Source organism: Austrofundulus limnaeus, unplaced genomic scaffold (genome assembly GCF_001266775.1).
Source record: "Austrofundulus limnaeus strain Quisiro unplaced genomic scaffold, Austrofundulus_limnaeus-1.0 Scaffold1073, whole genome shotgun sequence".
Taxonomy (NCBI): domain Eukaryota; kingdom Metazoa; phylum Chordata; class Actinopteri; order Cyprinodontiformes; family Rivulidae; genus Austrofundulus; species Austrofundulus limnaeus.
In genome coordinates, this window is record NW_013953475.1 from 39041 (window position 1) to 59015 (window position 19975).

Here is a 19975-nt window from a genome sequence, read left to right on the forward strand (position 1 = left end):
AATAATAATAAAATTACCTGCATGAATGACTCCAGCACCAAAAAAAAAAAAAACCCAARAAAMAAAMAAAAAAAAAAAAACTAATCACCGACTAAAAACACCAAATAAAAAGAATTCAGAGAAAAAAACCATTCAACATAATCACCGGTTGAAAAGCAGAAATATTTTACAGGTTCAGCGTACACAAGCACCTCTTTCAAATAAGGGGTATCGAGGTCTACAAACATGGCCACAAGAACGGTTTCATTTGAAGTCATGCGACTGCAGTGACACGAGGAAACGCCTCAGTAAAAACTCCGTCTCGGACGCCACGGGCAGCACGACGAACCGTGTCTGTCTGCCCCCACCGGACACTTTGTGAGAACTGCAAAGCAAAGACACATTCAGTTTTCATAATCACCAACAAAAAGCAGGTTCTGTGTGGACTATTTCAGTGAGCTTTAAGGACGCTTCTCCTAATGCAAATCATTAAAAACCGCCTTTCCGTTTCTTGAACCGTGAAGCCAGCAGCTCCTGTAGAAATACGCTTGTGCTTAACAGACAAAACTAAAACTTCTGAATTTTATTCTAAAATGTTCTCATGTCTCCTCTTTGAGGTTCGAGTCATCTAAACTACAACAATTCTTCCTTTTATTATTATTTTTTTAAAACACCAAATCAAGATTTTATGTCCAAATGCAGCCATTTCTTCTCAAAAATATAGCATTTCAGTCGTCACAACAAAATAAGAACAATTCTAGAAACATTTTTCTGTACTCTTAAACAAATCTTGTGTTTCCTAGCGACTCCGGTAAAGCGGGACAGTTCTGAGCACACCGGGCCCCTTTTTTAGGCATTGTCTTCTCATCTTTAAGTTCATGGTTTGGGAGACCCTTCTTCTTCTTCTTCTTTTTTGTTCTTTTTTGGAGCTTCCTGTTACAGTTTCCGCTCAACAGGCTGAAGCAGACACAGTTCACTCCCAGCTGACACAATTGGCAAATTGTTGTCACGGTGGTGGTCAATGAGGTGGCTAATGCTGTCAAATATATGATCTTTTGTCCGTACCTTGAAACAAAAGAGAGAGGAAAGATTTGGTTGTTGTTTTAGTCACATAAATGAGCTTTTTCTCCTCCAATTTATTAAAAACATCACAAATCAGTGAAACAAACTTGACACCCACTTTTATCCCTGTCTTACCGTGCCCTCAGGGTCCACCAACAGTAGATGTTTTGCAAGTCCGTTGTGCATTCCTGTCAGTACATAGGACCCTGGGTTGGTGGTGCTTGTGCGGACGAGAAAGTCTCCGTCGTTTTTGAGCAGTTTCTCAGCGTCTCGGCGGCTCATTTTGCCGTGGTACCACGTCTGGCCCTCCAACTCTTCCTGCGTGCGGAAGGCCAACGACCTGACTAGCAGGGGGCTCGAGTTGTCCACGGATGCTGCCTTGTGAAGACTGGACACCTGGCTCTGGCCCTGGGAGGACGGCTGGGACTGGGACTGAATGGCTTCCTCAAAGGGCTCTGGTATAGACGTGGACAGCGAGCACAGACATTTTAATTCCACAAAAACAAAGCTATATTTTAAAAATCATGTTTCGTCATCAACAGTTAAGTGGGACATGTTTTGAGTTTTGGGAGTGATTATTTCTGTTTTTTCGCCAATGAAAAATGGTTGCTAAATCCTCCATAAACTTTTCTTCTTATTTATTGTTTTTAATATTTATGTAACTATAATAATAAAATGTAACATTTTATTTTACACATTTCTATGTCAGTATCAGTCTTTATTTTCCCAGAAATATGAGAACTTTCCATTTTGTGAAAACAAACAAAAAATTCATACATAAAACAGGCAAAATGGTGGCTTATTGTATCATCATTGTAATTGTATAACTATTTGTTTCTTACAGATATTATCTTAGTGCAACACTCGGCTCACCAGACCGACCACAGCTGTTGCAGTCAGGTCATGATGCAACTTGGCATGAGTCAGATGTGGAAGCATAAATCTAATGTAAGCCTCGTGGTTTGACTTCATGTAACAGATGAAAAACGTTCACACATGGTGCAGTTCACTGCTCTGTTTGTAATAACAGCAGAGCTGAAGCTGGAGTTAAAATAGGAACAAGTAAAACTATATATGAACATTACAATTTTCTTCATATCTTCTTGGTGACATGATGTAATTATAAAAGCAGAGAGATGAAGCACAAGCTAGAATACCTCTTTAATTAAGAACTATTGTTAATAGAAAGGTGAAGATTGTATTCTTAAAACGGTTTAAAATGATCAGTCTTGAAATTAGAACAGATATAGGGACATTTAGCGATGACTCAACTATCTTGTCACTCTGAGCTGCATATATTCAGAATAATCACATTCAGTAAGTGGTTCAGATTTAGAAGTGAAAAGTCTAACTTTGAGTGATTAAAGGCAGTGTGTAGGATTTTGTCAATTCTTTTAGCCGAAATTGAGATAATCACTAATGACAATAATAAAAAAACATGTCTAATCATTGCAGACAAAGACCTTGTTTTATTATTTTTACCTTATAAAAAGCTGTTTATATCTCCATGGTCGCGGGTCGCCACTACAGGCAGCCGCCATCTTGCACCGCCATCTTGTCTACGAAGGCTCGTGAAGGACAAACTGCGGTGGCGGCGTCAAAAACGGTTTTAGTTGTAATACTATAAATGTAATATTTGTTGTCTGTCATTGTAGCTGGGATAATTTTACTTATTAAAGCTCATAATCTTACCACTTGAAACATCACTAGCCCTGAAGCTGCTGGTAGACATCGCGGTTGGAATTATCAAAGGTTTTTGACACCTGAGAGACACCGTAGCAACTCCTTTGCRTTTGGAAGGGGGGTGGGGGTGGGGGAGGACCAGGGAGGATGATTCAACCACTCAACCACTAGACGTTGCTGAAAACAACAAATCCTACACACTGTGCCTTTAAAATAAAAAACACCAGCGTCCCGGTCATTATTTTCCCCTTCATCTCTGACTTTAAATTAAACTGCATTAACGCCATCTCAGATGTAAAAAGTTCAATATTTTATGCTAAATTTCAGAAAGAAATGAGCCACCAGTAATGTTCTACCAGAGATATAAGACCTTAGACAAATTGTTTTGGAGCTGTGGCTCAGTTGCTAAAGCAGTCATCCTGCATCAAGTAAGTCCAAAGTTTGAATCACAACTAGAAATTCACAACATTATCAACATAATCGAATCTAAATGAACCAGTCTTACTCATGTCAAACAGGTCCTTCTGTGGGCTCTCTTTGGCGACAGCTGCCATGCCCTTTGTGACGTTTTCTGCTTCTGCTTGCAGAGCTGCGAGCACCTGGGCATCAATCTGCTGCGTGTTCACATACGTAGGCATCTCTCCCGGTTTCGGCGCCTGTCCTTTACTCTCCGGGAGCAAGTTGATATCAAATGAACCTGGACGTTCAGAGAAACATTCATAATCACACAGCTGAAGGATGAAAATGATGCAGGAATAACTCTCTCCTGCACAGGAACGCGCCCGTCTTCTTACCCTGCTGCAGAAAGACGGGCTTCCTTTCATCTGCCCAGCTGTCACAATGTCTCCCCTGGTAATACGTCTGATCCACTGAGCCTGGACCCATCTGATGAAGAAACACAGTCAATGTTAAAAAATATAGTTCTCAAATGAACAAACAGAAACAGTTACACATAAAAGAAGAGGTATTTTGTATTTTCCAGGCAGATAGTTCAATTCTACAACACAACCAAATTACCTTCAGTTGTATATATCAAAAATTAATTTGACGTTGCATCATCTAATGCCTTGAAATTGTCTCTGTAAAGGGGACCTATTATGCAAAATTCACTTTTTAAAAGGGTTTTTTACTCAACTTTGGGTGTGTACTTAAAAAACAGTCCTAGGACCAAAAAAATGCACCCAGGGGCATATTTACTATAAGTAAATGTATTTTTAATGTATATTAATGACAAATTTTATACTTCTGTCATTTTGTGATGTCACAAGCCGTACGACAACCCACCAGAACCTGCGTTCAGCCCCTTACCTAGCAAGCAACCACCGGGTGAGGCTCCACCTCCAGTATAAAAAGCCGTCACAGTTGTTGTTGTGCAATTCACAACAAGCCTCCAATAGGGCAATGGATAGTGTTGGACCAAAGGGTGGGAGACCAGGGTTTGAGGCTGGCACGGACACAATTTAATAATTTATTTTCATTTGTTATGAACACGTTTTCTCATGTACCTCTTTTGATTAGCTTATTAAAGCCTTGTTAAAGCCTTTTTGTTCGAGTTTCTGAGGTATTTTCACCACTGCTGCTCCCTGCTCTGGTAACAGCATGCAGAGTGAGGGCAGAGCAGAGGAGGGGGAGAAAAAAAAAAAGAAGAAGCTGCGACCACGACTCTGCCTCTGGGTCTGACTCAGGGTCTCATGGTTGTACAACGGAGCTTCTGCTATTATTAGCCATGCTAACGCTGGCTTTGGAGGGCGGAGTTAATGTCAACAGATTTTTGGAGGGCGTTACCAACRGAGCTCATTAACATAAACAGCTCTTCTGAACGGAARTCAGAGCAGGCAGAACTAGAAAATGGGAAATTTTATTATCTGAAAATTATTTTGTGCATTAAATTGAATGAACATGGTCTGGATAGCCCACAGACATACCATAAAAATTTCTAGGACCCATAATTGGTTTCCTTTAAGAACCTCCAACTGTTTCTGACACTGCCACTTCAAGCACATTTTCAAACAATGCTTTGGGGAGGGGTGCTCTGGGGGGTGGGAGCAGCCTGAGCTCCAGGGAGGAGCTTTGTACAAATAGGCAGTGCTTTGTAGCAGCAAGTGTTTAGGCAGCTCTAAATGGCTACCACAGAACATGCATGAATGAGTCGAAGCAACACTCTGGGTATGTTTTTCATGAGAGAATGACATTACAACACATGTAAAACTCAAGCTCCTGTTTGATCGTTTTTATATTAACGGCAAACTTTATATTTTATATTACTTTAAATTTATGATTACATTTAAAAGGTGAAAGATAATAATGCTTGTCCTGCCCATGAGCTGTTGGCTTTAAGCAATTTAGTTGGATAGCACAGTATTACTGAATTAAAATAAGCTGCTTTAAAGCCAGCATTGACCATAAACTACATCTCCCATAATGCATGTCGATTATGCTGGGAATTCCCTGTAGGGAAATGAGAGTATTCAGAATATATACAACATCTACTCACAACAGCTCATCAGTAAGTAAAACTATGTTTATTTTTAAAAGTATTTCTGTTCTATTTATTTCACAATTAGTCACTTGTGCACATAGTATTTTCAGTGTTTAAGAGGATGTGTTAAATCGCTGTTTCTATGCAGGAAATACCACTTAGAGCTCAGTTATTTGTTAGCAGTGCTCAGGTGTAACAATGAGATGAGGAACATGGCGTTTCGTGTTTAGTTGAAGTTAAGCATGAAACATCAAAGTTAATTACAACTGGCCCTTTGATTCGGTGAAAATGGGTTTGACACCCTGCATTATAACATGATATAAAGCTCAGACAAGTTTTAGATTTTAAAAAGTTGCTTTTGCACGTTACCCCCCACTTTAAAACTGAGGTTAAACTTCCCTTTTATTTCTGTATTTTTATAAATCATTTATGAGAGTATTTTTTTCAAGAGATCCCACACAGTTGTATCTTGAAAACTGATTTAACAAATTGTGAAAATCCATGTTTTTCTTTTCATGTTCTAGAGATCAGAACAGTAAAAAGGAGTTTTACCTGGCAGCCATCTGAAGCTGCGTTCTGATTGGTCAGCCGGGTGTCGATGAAGCCTCCGGGAGGTGGCATTTTGCCTGGGATGTTGTTATAGTACGGATGTTCTGATGACTCCTCTTCTTCCTCTGTCCATGGCAACTCCTCCATGTTTAATACCCTGAGAACAAAAACACAAGCCTTTATTTACAAAGTTTTAAATTGTATGTTCCTTTTATTACCAGAGATAATGCGAATGTTCTGATTTGTGAATCACTAGAAGCCCATAACTAAAACCAGACGTGATAACTGATCTGGATCGCACCAACCTGTCATTAACGGGGGGCAGCTTGCTGGAGGGACACTGCAGGTACTGCTGGAACCGAAGGTCGAAAGCTTGGCCGATGGTGCCGATGACATCCTGAGCCAGTCCATCGGGGCACTCAAGGATGTGGCAAGCTGATGAAGGTGAGAGCAACACATTACAGAACGCGCTGCCTAATAATCCATTATTTTTTGGTCATTCAATTTTCATTTTGAAAACGGATATTGAAAAGCAAAAAAAAAAAAAAAAAGGATAATTATTCTATTTTCAATTCATACTCCAAAAATGAAAAACAGTCCGTTGTTTTATTTTTCTCAAACCAGAAGCTCCACCTTAAATGTCCTTATAAAAAGGGATGAAAAAACATGTTTAACTTTATAACAAGCTAACCAGACAACCATAATAAATAAAAGCCAGCTTACTAGTTTTACATTTCTTTAAAAGGTGACCGCATATAGTTTGTATATCACTGATGATTCAAACTGTTTCTTGGAGCTTCAGACATAAAAGAAGACCATGATGAGGAACTGGAAGGTTCCACAGAACAGCGCTGAGTTGATGACGGTGCCAAACTTCATGTTTGAGAAATAAAAAAAAGACAGTTTTTTTCTGTTTTTGGAGTTTAAAATGAAAATAGAATAACCATCCACTTTGGTTTTCAATATTTATTTTTAAGCATGTCCAAAAAGTACACGGACCCCTAACAGACAGCCCACTCAGCATCGGAGAAGAGAATTCTCACCTCTTCGGTTAACGGGATCCTTCGCTACATAGGCAACATAATCTGTGGTGTCCTATAATAAAAGACATGACTTGTGAAATCTAAACATAAGTTAATTTTTATTAAACTAAGCGCAATGGGCCTCATGCAAGAACCGTTCGTACGCACAGATTTGTTCTTAAATTGTGCGTACGAGTGATTTAGGAGAATTTGTGGCATTCACCAATGTTTTCGTATTCTAAGATTTTTTTCAGATACGAACAAAATTTACGAGAGGTCCAGACCTGTCGTATATTTTACGAGCAGTCAGTCTGCTGTTATCAAGACAGGTTTTCTTCATTAATAACTTTATATTTCATTAGTTTGAAGATATTTTGAGTTGAAAATAAATTACACTCCATAATTATGTTGACAATAGGCTATTCTGCTTGAATTAGAGTTATAATTTTAAATGTAATAATTTAGACTAACAATATAAAGTGTCCGTTCGTCCGTTTTCCGCCGCTTATCTGGGATCAGGTCTCGGTGGCAGCAGCAAAGAGACCCAGACCCTCTCACAAGCGACACCTTCCAGCTTGTCCTGGGGGACTCAAGACGTTCCCAGGCCAGAGGGGATATATGATCAAGTCCTGGATTTTCTTCAAAGTGCCAGACTTATTTTGAAAACATTTTAAAATGCTTATTTCAAACCCGCATCTGAGACCATCTGCGACCGCGCAGCGCGCGCCGGGGGGGGTGGATACGGTGCGCAGCGCTGTGTCTTCTGAATAAATGAAAATGATTTAATACAGTTGTTTATACTTTTAGCAGCTCTTTTTATTCCACAGCTGACCTGCTAAAAATGACAGATTTTCTTTTCTGGATCTCTGACAGACGGACTTCAATCTCTGAACTTGTAAAGTTTTTATTTTTTTAGTTTTCGCTGTCATTTTTCATGAATGAACACTTGTATCTGAGGCAGGAAACACAGCCTTATTTGGTGTTTTTGGGGTGGTAATTATGCTAATCTCCTCTCGTGTGCACGAGCAGCTGGATACGAACAGGTGGAATTTACGCAGCTCATTTACACACTTTTCCTGAAGATAGAAGAGTTTGTTGAATCTGACGTGACATGTTCGTACGAACCCTTCATACGAACAAAAGTAAGAGAAATTTAGGATAAGAATATGAACATTTTCTTGCATGAGGCCCAATGTGTTGAACTTTTTCTACATGCTAATGTTAAGAACATAAACTTACAGGGTCTCCACCTGAAGCAAAGGAGATGGACTGCATGTGATGGTTGGCTATAATCTGTGAGATTAAAAAAGAAGATAGAATCCATTTTAATTACAGGAACTACATACATAAATACAAACATGATTTATGATCTTTTAATAACTTGTAAAATAAAACATGTACATGTTACAGTATATGTGGTTTCCAGTAAATTTGTGAGACACTTTTCTACAGAACATCTCATTAAATTAGTGATGTAGCAGAATTATTGGTTGAGACTGACCTGTTTGCAGTCAGGAGTCATCAGGTTGAGGCTACTGGTGGAGATATTAAGGTTGATGGACATGCCAGCAAACTGAAGATTACTCTTTCCTAAAATGCTGGACAGCGCTTTGGATGGTGGCTGAGAAAAGAGAGTGAAAAGTTTTAATAAATTCAGCTTTGGTCTGTCTAAAGAGCTGTTACTTTTTGCTTTTTAGCTCATTTCTGAGCATGTGCATCTAAATGCAGCCATTACCTTAACATCACCTTATATAACAGAACTGTTTGAAAACAATAGGTTGACCTTAATACTAATTATAACCACATGAATTATGTCTATACATAGCTGCATAAATGTGACATGTTAAACGTTTAAAATAGAAGAGAAAAGGCCAGATAAAACGAGTTAACATCCTCTGTATTAGGAGCTAATGTGTGTTTGTTTGGTCCACAGTCAAAATAACATTATCTCAAACCACACATCCATTCATAGAAACTCGCTTGCACCGATTCATTTTCCCTTCCATGACATTTGAGCAAGCTTTAGAGAGCAGAGTAATGCTTCATTTAACACCTCGCATTAAGACACACACACATTCTCCTTACACAATGCGGATACACACCATTTGAACACACCAACGGGATACAAATGTTCACTCACAACTGCACACATACGCACACACACACACCAGCTCAGTCTCCTGATCACAGATACTGTGAACTACATGAGTCACTAAGCACTGTGCAGTGTGCTGTGGGCTGGAGCTGCACCCACGCACACACAGATCCCTGCCTCTTCATCTCTCTTCTCTGCCTCGTTCACATTCAGGAAGGAAAAAAGGACAACATACAGATGGGGAGGCTATATATAGAACATTGAAGGGTAAATTAATATCTAATGCCACTTCCTCCTTTTCTTCTAACGGTATAATTTCACATGAATTCTCCTGGGATTGCTACCCCCATGTTAGTCCTTCCTCCTTCCCCTTTCTGTCCACCCATGTACCTTCCTCTTCCTCAGAGCTCCTTTGGTCCCAGGAACAGCTTCACACAACAGGCTGATGGCTTCCCTGAAGAAAAGGTGAGACAAAGATGAAGATCAGAGCCAAAAAAAAAATCTTATTTTACCCAAAGGTTTAATCACAGTGGACATTAATATTGTTACTTTATTTAAAAATATATATATATAATGAAAAAACAGGGTTGGGTTAACTTTTTATTATAAAGGTAATAATTTGCTAATTAATACAGTGGGTTACAGGAAGTCATCAAAAATATACAGTTCAACACAAATAAATACTTATCCTGTATTTGATAGTAACTAAATAGTAATTAGACTATTTGCATTTGCTTATGTGTGAATGCTTGGTGATAAAAGAGTTTAACTGTATGGCTAAAACAGCTTAAACTAGCCTAACAATAGCAAAACCCTAATTCTAAGGGTCTGTGGCTGCATGACCCAGAGCACCTGTTCTCCTATGTTTGTTATGTTCTGTCTTCTTCTGGATGTGTGTTCTGAACTGTAATTTCATTTTGCTCTGAACAATGACAACAAAGATCTATCTAATCTAATCTAATCTAAAAAAGTAGCTCAAATAGCTGAAATAATACAAAGAAACAGAAAGAGCCGTTTGCTGAAATTGCCGTAAGCACTGAAATTATTACATTAAGGTGAATTTAGCTGAAAAAAATCTCAAATCAGCTAAAAAAATGGCTAAAAACACACGAAAGATTACATTAAAAGAAAGCTGCTGAAAGAAGCACAAAAAGCTAAAAAGCAGACGAATGTCACAAAAGCAAAAGAAGCAGAAAAAAAGCTAAAATCAAACAAACAGAAGAAGAAGCTGAAATTAATACAAAGAAGTTTAAAAAAACAGAACCCGAACAAAAAGTGAAAAGGGCAGTAAAAATTTATAAACTTTTTAAAGGTGTAGACTCCATGAATTTATATTGAGGAAAAACAAGGTTGAAAAAGCTTCCTGTGGAACTAAAAGTCATATCTGGAATGTCCTGAAGGAGCTGAACGTTTTGATTTATAAATTGTTGAAATGGCACAAAAAAATTGCAGAATGAGATACATGTCAAAAAATGTTTTGAAGAAAAAATGATATCAATTGTGTGAATGCTTTATAAGCATTCATACAGTTAGGTTCTAAGTATTTATAAAATGATGATAAAACAACAAAAAGTGGCAAAGTATTTGAAGAAATAAACTTCTGGGGGCAGTTGTTTTAGGTAATTATTATTTAAGACAAATCAAGTCCTGGTGTCCAGTCGCAATAATGCCACTTTCTGCATTCTAACAAATCTACGAATAGAATAATTCTTTCTTTCTCACTCTGAACTAAAAAATAAAACTTTACTGAGGAAGTGAATACAGCTTTGCTGGCTACTGACACCAAGCTCAGGAAGTCAAGCAGAAAAGTGAACATGACACTAACTGATTCCCTCCCTGCCTGCGCCTCGCTGCACATCACTTAATGATTTCAAAGATACTTGTACCCTCATGGAAGTCACGGAAAAGCTAAGCAAACAAAATGTCCTGAATGTACTTAAACATTCTTTATTACAGTCCCTTTTGCACTGTTTGACATGAAGATATGTCCAGTAATAAAATAGTAACAGTATTACTCTAGAAACATACAATTAAGCAGCATTTTCTCATTTCAGGAACATTAAAGTTGAAAGGTTTTACTAATGGATTTGGTGCCTAATTGTTTTTTTATTACCTAGTGCTATTCATAAAAATAAAACAACTTTAAAATGTCTTTGATGAGATCTTTTGCTTGTTGCCATTTTTCTGAATTATCTTGTTTTTTCCCCTGAACTTTATTCTGACAATAGTCATTGAGTCATTGTTGGCCTCTGAGTCACTTTAATCAGAGTGTGTTTGCGGGTGTGTAGGGGTGTGTACTGGTTTCTACTGCAGAGTGAGGACCATTTGCACCATAGTTACTTTCAAAGGTCTTTGATATAAAGTGAGGACCTCTTCAACGTCCTCACTTTATTTGCAACTCCACTGTGCTTTACTAGTTAGGTTTAAGGATAGATTTAAGGATAGATTATGTTTGAAGATATTTTGAGTTGAAAATAAATCACACTCCATAATTATGTTGACAATAGACTATTCTGCTTGAATTAAGAGTTATAATTTTAAACGTAATAATTTAGACTAACAATATAAATTGTCCGTCAGTCCGTCTTCTGCCGCTTATCCGGGATCGGGTCGTGGGGGGCAGCAGAAAGACCCCGCTCTCCCCAGCGACACCTTCCAGCTCGTCCTGGGGGACAGCAAGACGTTCCCAGGCCAGAGGGGATACAAAATCCCTCTAGCAAGTCATGGATTCTCTCCAAAGTGCCAGACATATTTTGAAAACATTTTAAAATGTTTTCGGTGCGTAGTGCTGCGGCTTCTGAATAAATGAAAATGATTTAACACAGCTGTTTATACTTTTAGCAGCTCTTTTTATCCCACAGCTGACCTGCTAAAAATGACAGATTTTATTTTCTGGATCTCTGACAGACGGACTTCAATCTCTGAACTCGTAAAGTTCCTTTTTAGTTTTCGCTGTCATTTTCATGAATGAACACTTGCATCTGAGGCAGGAAACATAGCCTTATATGGTGTTTTTGGGGTGGTAATTATGCTAATCTCCTCTCGCGTGCACGAGCAGCTGGATACGAACAGGTGGAGTTTACGCAGCTCATTTACACACTTTTCCTGAAGACAGAAGAGTTTGTTGAATCTGACGTGACATGTTCGTACGAAGGGTTCGTACGAACAAAAGTAAGAGAAATTTAGGATAAGAATACGAACATGTTCTTGCATGAGGCCCACTGACTTTGGCAACTTACCACAAATGAACTGATATATTAAACACATCACTGTTTTCATTTAATAAGTAAAACAAGGTTGAAAAAAAAATCAAATTTAAGTTAATTCTATGATTTTCTGTTCAAAGCCATAGTTTAATTTCTGTCTTCTTGCTTGCTCTTTTGTCCAAGTTTTTAGCCATGTAAGATGTTACCGTGATGATAATAATAGATTTTGTATCCTTGGACAATAAATGTGAATTATTTAGGTCAAAATAATTTTAAAGAAAATGGTTCAGTTCAGTTAGGAAAGACCCAACCTCAGATTCAGAGGTCACGTTCAGAAGGTGCTCTGTCTTGCTACAGGCAATACCTGACTAAAGAGCAATATTAGCATGAAAATGTTAGAAAAGCACCAAATTTGAGTTTGCAAAATTAAATTACATTATAATTATAGGCTGAGGTGAGTTTTGAATTGATTCTGACTGAACTGAATTGGACTGTATATTGTTATGTTGTATTTGAAGTTGGTCCAGATTACAATGAATTGTAAACTGGCTTTAAAGTTAATTTACTCTTTTTGTGAACAGGGTCAATTCACGGTGGCTTAGTTTGTAGAGTTGCTGCCTCTCTGCAAGAATGTTGGTGGATGGAATCCCGGATCAGGACCTTTCTGGGTAAAGTTTGCATATTCTGTCCGTGCATGTGTGGGTTTTGTCCGGGCACTTCGGCTTCCTCTCACAGACCAAAACATGGCCATTCAACTAACTGGTAACTCTAAATTGTCCCTAGGGGTGAGTGAGAGACTGAATGATTTTTTGCCTCGTCTATATCTGTGGTCCCTGTGATGGACTGCGATCTGTACAGGGTGTATACAACCCCTCGCAGAATAACGGCTAGATATGGGCACCAGGGACCCCCATGACATGGAAAGGAAGAAGTTGGTAACTGTGTTGGTTTTTTTTATTTTTAATTTGTTTTTTTTTAATTTACTGTCATTTATCCAGGTAAATCATTTGCTTGGGCCTCCCTTGAAAGGTTAGGGGGTGGGGGAAACCAGAGCACCCGGAGAAAACCCACACAAGCACGAGGAGAACATGCAAACTCCTCACAGAAAGACCCCAGGTCCGAACGGGGGGATCAAACCCAGGAACTTCTTGCTGCGAGGGGTCGTGCTAACCACTGAGCCGTTGTGCTGCCAAAGAAAGGATTGGATGGATGGATGGATGGATGGATGGATGGATGGATGGATGGATGGACTGAGGTTGGTGGTGCTGTTAGCTAGAAATGCTATGCAGAAGAAGGTTGTTGAACAGACTCAAAATAAAATAATTTGCAGCTGAATTAAACTGAAAATTTCAGGCAGCAAAGCTTCAAGAGTAAAATTATAAATAAGGTGATATTTGTAACTCTCTAAAACATAATGCACTGTAATGAACTGCCATTATTTAAGTTAGCATAATTGTATGACATTTTTTTTATTTATGTTTAAACTGTTTTCTTGTAATCTCAAACAGGTTGGAACTAAAATCAATCCAACTTTTCTTCTCTGGCTCCTAAAAAGGTAAAGAACTGAGTGATCAACATGACTGTGTTGATATTGGTTCATAAACAGCTTTGTCTTGGGTTATTACAATGTTGATGGTGAAATTTTAGGCAGTGGCCACACAGTACCACTTACGATGTCTGCTTAAGAGTTTTAAGTTCCCTTTGTCCCCCCCCCCCCACACACACACACGCATACATCTGTGAAACCAATATGTTATGAAACTGCTACTTGTGTAAACTGTTGCAACAGGCAGAACAAACTGCAGAACATTGTGTGAACAACACGAACTCTAAATATCACTTTGTCCTTTCTTGAGCTGGATTTTAGTTTGTTCATTCCAGTCAAAAAATCATCCCAAAATGCTTTATAGTCACATTTAAAAGACATGTTTTAGTGACACCACAGAAAATGCACACCCAAGATAAAGTAGCAACATTTTCCAATAAACCACAAAACATGGTTTTAGAGGAACCTATTTAATTTGACTGGTAGCTTATTGCACATACAAAAATTACCCAACAGGCTTTAGCTACTTAAACAGAGGACTCATTCTACTAACAAATGTTAGAGCAGAAATAAATTAAGTACCAGACTGTTTTTATATAAATTATTAGCAATAAGTTATAAAATCTGAACTGCCACAGGAAAGCGTTATGTGTAAACATACCTAGTTATCTGTGACCTCGTGGTGAAATCCAGGGATCTCATCGACCGCAGGACCTCTATGCAGCCCAGATACTGAAAAGCAAGATTAAAAAACTTTGAATGGCCTTAACAGGAAATAACATGTTATTATGTTCAAAGAATCTCACTTTTCTGTGAATCATTAATACAAAATAACATGGTTTTTGTAAACAGTTTTGGGTGTAAATACTAGATCACTGTACATGCACAAAGTTACAATGAGATGCCAAGTAGCTGGAAAAACACTTACAAAGAAAGTTAGTGTAAAACTTCAATAAAAACATAATTGCAATGATTTGCAATGCTCTTAACCTCATAACTTGCTGAAAATAAGTTAAAAAGAAAAAAATTGTATAGGTCTTCTGGACGGGTTCTTCTCTAATGAAACGTTTCGTCTCTCCTCCAAGAGACTTTTTCAGTCTGAGAGTTTCAGGCAAAATTCAGGCTTTTAAGGCCTGCCTCCAGGTGACTGATACTCACATCACATGGCTATTGTTGACACCTAATTAACACCTATTGTTAACAGGGGTGGAGTGATACTGGCTATAGCAGCGCTGTAGGAGGGGGACAACTGAAAACGGAGGCCCCCCACCTCTGTTTAATGATGGACAGTCTTTCTTCACAAAAATGGCTTCTTTTACTCCTCTCTCAAACCAACGTTCCTCTCTATCAAGAATGAGAACATCCTCATCTCTGAAAGAGTGACCGCTGGCCTGTAAATGAGTGAAAACTGCAGAGTTCTGGCCATTAGACGTAGCTCGTCTGTGTTGGGACATTCTTTTGAACAGTGGCTGCTTTGTTTCCCCGATGTATAACTGGTCGCAGTCCTCCTGGCACTTAACAGCATATACAACATTGCTCTGTTTGTGCCGGGGCACCGGATCTTTGGGGTGAACCAGCCTTTGCCATAATGTGTTTTGGGGTTTGAAAGCCACTGGGACATTATGTTTAGAAAATAAACGTCTCAGTTTCTCCAAAACACCCGCAACATACGGAATAACCACTGGTTTGGGTCTGGGTTTGGGGTCTTCATTTTCACCTGAAGGTTGCATGGAGTCCTGTCTGTGTTTCCTGTCTGCTTTCAGGAAAGCCCAGTCAGGATAACCACACTGCTCCAGGGCCTGTCGTGTGTGTGATTTCTCTTTCTCCCTGGCTCCTGGGTTTGTAGGGACACTGTCTGCTCTGTGGTACAGAGTCCTGATCACTCCTAACTTGTGTTCCAGTGGGTGGTGGGAGTCAAAACGCAAATATTGGTCTGTGTGGGTGGGCTTACGATACACGCCAGTTTCCAACCGTCCTCCATCCAAAACAGAGATATCGCAATCCAGGAACGCCAACCTGCCATTTTTTACATMCTCTCGTGTGAACTTAATATATTCATCCACAGAGTTGATGTGATCAGTGAAATGTTGGACTTCCTGGGCTTTAATTTTAACCCAGGTGTCGTCAACATATCTGAACCAATGGCTCGGTGGCACCCCTGAAAAGGACATCAAGGCCCTCTTTTCCACTTCCTCCATGTACAGGTTTGCAACAATAGGAGAAACTGGGGATCCCATGGCACACCCATGTTTTTGCCTCAAAATAAGTTGTTTTTCTTTCAATTGTTCCCTTCTTCAGGGGTCTCTACAGCAAGTGAGCTGGATGTTCTTCCTGACACAACTTTCACTCAATCCTATAAATCTGCAGCTCTGACCACCGAGTTACCACTGCCCAAAATGGAATAAAATTAGCATACAGTATCAAAAAGTTTAAACTGAGAAATTGTATCTTTTTCATATACTGTTATTTTGAATTTTATAGCAGCAACGCGTTTTTTTAAAAAAAGTTTGGACAGGCATGGCCATGTTTACAGCTGGATAACAGACACTGAACGCTGGAGATTTTGGAGATTTGGAGGAGAATGTTGTCCCATTCTTGTCTTATGTAGAACTCTAGTTGTTCAACAGTCCTGAGTCTTCTTTACAAGATTGTCTTTATCGTATTGTGTCAAAACAGTTTCAAATGGTGAGAAGTCTGGACTCTCAACCACTTGGTGCTGTACAGCTGGGCCAGTTCAGCAACCAGACACAAGGCGCCATGTTGTAATGAAAACAGTTTGTGGTTTTACCACTGTTTTGCTTTTTTTGGGCATTATTGGTGCCTTTCCAGATGTGCAAGCTGCCCATTCCGTAGGTACAAATTAATACCATGATAGAAGCACTAGCTTTTTTACAAGTACTTGTACAAAATACCAAAACCTTTATCGATACTGGGATAAGGATATCAATACTCCATTGCATGTGTTATAGTTTAGATTTGAAGTGAAAGGTTTCGTCAGTTCCCTGTTTAAAAAAATGTATGCAAGTTGAAAGAAAATCTTGTTTGTTTCTGTTTATTTTAATATATATATCAACTGTATAAATCTTGCTGTACATTTGATTTGATCCAGTCAAAGGGGCTATAGGTCTATAGTAAAAGGAAATATGTTTTTAAAATCATTGTGTAATGTTTAGTTTAGGTACACACCGGTACCAAGTACTTGTTGAGTTAGAACCTAAAGTACTTGTACTCAGTTTAAGAAAAATTGCTATCAGGATAGCCCTACTTGTAACAGGTTAAAAAGGTCCATCTCTTTAAAATGAAGGACACAGAGGTCATGGTTTCTAAAAAGACTTTCAAGCCTTGATTTGTCTGACCACAGAACAGTTTTCCAGTTGACCATGGTCTGTTTCAAATGCCCCGTGGCCCAGAAAAGCTGGCGATACTTGTGGGTGGTGTTCACAAGCGGCTGCTTCTTTGCGCGATAGAGCTTTAACTTAAATGACTTTAAATTTGTTTAAAGACAATGATTTGTGGAAGTGTTTCTGAGCTGATGTAAATCTATGCTCCTCCAGCTGTTTATTTAACACTTAATTTTACAGCTTTTTGTTTTTCGTTTCCGCTTTGAGATATGGTTGTGCCATAAAATTCATAATTACCATATTTTTCCTAAAATAATATAATATCAGGGCTTAATCATTTGATATGTTTACCAAGTTTCCCTATGAATAAAATATGGGTTTATGACATTTGTAAAAATCCAATCCCATAAACGACAATGGCAATGTTATTGTGCCCGTTTGTTTGAACGCCTCAGACCAAAATGTTTCACTTTCATTCAGTACGGGTGTTCTGATATTATATGTCAGCAGTTATGTGTTCATAAATTTGTCGATGTCATGATTTCAAGTTTACAGTTTAAAATAGCCTCATATAACAAGACAGAAAGTATCTCAAAGCCAAACACAGATGATGCAAACTTGCAAAAAACTGGAGTCAAAACTTCCTTGCTGTAAAATTAATAATGTGTTGTTCCACAACGTTAGTCCTCCTATGCCATAAATTTATCTGCGGTCCCAGAGAGCTGCTCACATTACAGACGTCACACAACTGATTAATATTGCACAGGACAGGAACATTTTGTGCTGACAAGTTCCTATCGTTAGCAGAATCTTATTCATAATCCGGCTGTAAACAAAACAAATATTCAGACCATAATAGCGCTGCTTGTTTTTTTGTTTTGTTTGTTTTGTTTTGTTTTTTTAGAAATAGAACTAAGTTATTAGTATCATGAATATCAGATGACTTCTTGTCTCTCCAGTGAGCGATTTGCAACTTCTGGCAAACAAACACAAGTTTTGTCAACGTGACATTTGCAGATTTGTAATCTATTTTCGGAACATTGAAAAGTGAGCAGCTCGACTCAGCCGAGCCAAAAATATTCTGTATCAAACAGTTCTAAAACTGGAAGAGAAGATCAGTTCCAAGCACGACATAAAGACATTTCTTCTCTTTCTCATGGTGAAGCAATGAAAAACCTCCAAACTCACAATGTAAAGTTTGTCTTTGGATTTATTATTTATAGTCAATTCCCAGTATCCAATGCAACATGTTATTGTTAAAATACTTAAAAGCTACCAACCAAAATTTTATCTTGATATTTGCAAATTTTACAAAGTTATATCCATTTTTGTGCTTGCTAAGGTTTTACCTGTGGCAGTCATCTTGAATCAGGTACAGTTAGTACAGTTATTACATCCAATGATTATTTTGAGAGTTTTGCTAAAATCTGGCCAGTAATGTACATGGTATGAAGCTAAAATACAAATGAACTCATAGACACAAGAAATGACATTATAACCCACTCGCCATTTATGGGGTTTGGTGATGAAAAAAAAATTTGCAACCATTCTGTGCTGAACTGCAGAGTGTGTGTCGACAAAAAGGCCCACTCTGTGCAGTCTTGATCAAACAGATGGAATCAGTGAAATATTGACCTAATCCAAAGCTTTTTGGTTTTATTGGTTGTTTTTAAGGGCAAACGGTTGTACAACTTTTTCATAAATTGGCTGATTAGAAAAATCTGCAGAAAAATAAGTTATTTTGGATTATTGCAAACCCATGATGACCTATCGGTGATTTTACATAATTTCTAGTTATCAAGAAAACAAGAATCTCTACATCAAAATAAATAACTTATTCTGGTAAAAACACAAGCTCAGTTATAAATATATATAAATATATATCATGAATATACATTTCTAAGAATGTCCTCACTTTGCTGAAAAAAAGATAAATAACAAATAATATTATAACTAGATACAGTGACCTTACATGGAAGTTGAAGTCAAAACAACAGAAGCACAATAGGCTGGCTCAAGTATAATTATTAAAGATGCAAGTTATCAATTAATGAATTAATCTAAAGTTGATTGATCTTATCAACTGAGTAACGATTGATAAGCGGACATTTTAAAAAAAAGTTCTCGTATCAAGAGGGTCTTTCCATAACATGAAGTGCTATTTTTTATAATATGCTGAATTTTAAAAAAGTACATCATTATATTTTAACATTCTTTTGTGTGCCAACTGTATTCAATTCTGACTGAATAAACAAATTGTAGATTTCTCACACATTATTAAACTTGAAGTCATGTATAAAATATAACAAAAAACAGATGAAAATAAAAAAAAGAGTTTTTAAACTCTGAGGACAAAGTGGGTCTAACTGGACTCATGTTCTCTGTGGCTGGAACTGGTTTACTCTCTGGGGCAACATCATCGCTACACTTCATTCAACTTTTGCATCTTTTTATTTTCTTCTTCCTGTAGATACTTTGCTGCTTGATAAATAACTTTATCTCAGGGGGATAAAGGGAGGGTTATATGTTTTTAGGCTCATGAGATTATCTGCTGTGTTTCCTTCTCACAACACACATCAAACTGGACATCATTATAAATAATAATAAAGTGGCGTATGTGATTTATCAAAACTCAGGTTATACTTGGCCTAGCAACACAATTTGAAAACTGGGTTAAAGATTCAAGTCTCTACTTCTGACTCAGATTGAAAGAGTCTCAGAGCAGGCACATCTTTCCGGTCCGTCTAAGCAAACGTTATCAGTTAATCGAATGAAATGGATTTTAATCTAATAAACCATTAATAAACAATCATAATCCATAACACATTCATTGTTTGCATCCCTAAAACATATGAAGACAAACAACCATTCATGTCCTCACAAACATCTAGAGTTATCTATAACCGAAACATGCATGTTTTCAGTCTGTGGGAGGAAACCAGAGTACCTGGAAAAAACCCATAGGTGCACAGAGAGAACATGCAACCACCCCACCAGGCCAGGAAATGAAGGG

General features: G+C 38.0%; 1 protein-coding gene across 1 annotated transcript in view; it reads right to left on the reverse strand.

Moving 5' to 3' along the window:
- Nucleotides 1-141: 141 nt before the first annotated feature.
- The window catches only part of shc3 (SHC (Src homology 2 domain containing) transforming protein 3), a 25611-nt gene continuing 5777 nt past the window's right edge, over nucleotides 142-19975 (reverse strand). Inside the window, exons 3-13 of the mRNA XM_014030502.1 lie at nucleotides 14283-14353; nucleotides 9260-9323; nucleotides 8276-8395; nucleotides 8014-8067; nucleotides 6796-6847; nucleotides 6058-6187; nucleotides 5756-5909; nucleotides 3519-3609; nucleotides 3230-3421; nucleotides 1177-1496; nucleotides 142-1044 (exon numbers count right to left, since the gene is read on the reverse strand). Of these exons, the coding sequence (XP_013885956.1) occupies nucleotides 916-1044; nucleotides 1177-1496; nucleotides 3230-3421; nucleotides 3519-3609; nucleotides 5756-5909; nucleotides 6058-6187; nucleotides 6796-6847; nucleotides 8014-8067; nucleotides 8276-8395; nucleotides 9260-9323; nucleotides 14283-14353 (1377 nt within the window). The 3' untranslated portion in view covers nucleotides 142-915. The remainder of the gene's footprint in view (nucleotides 1045-1176; nucleotides 1497-3229; nucleotides 3422-3518; nucleotides 3610-5755; nucleotides 5910-6057; nucleotides 6188-6795; nucleotides 6848-8013; nucleotides 8068-8275; nucleotides 8396-9259; nucleotides 9324-14282; nucleotides 14354-19975) is intronic.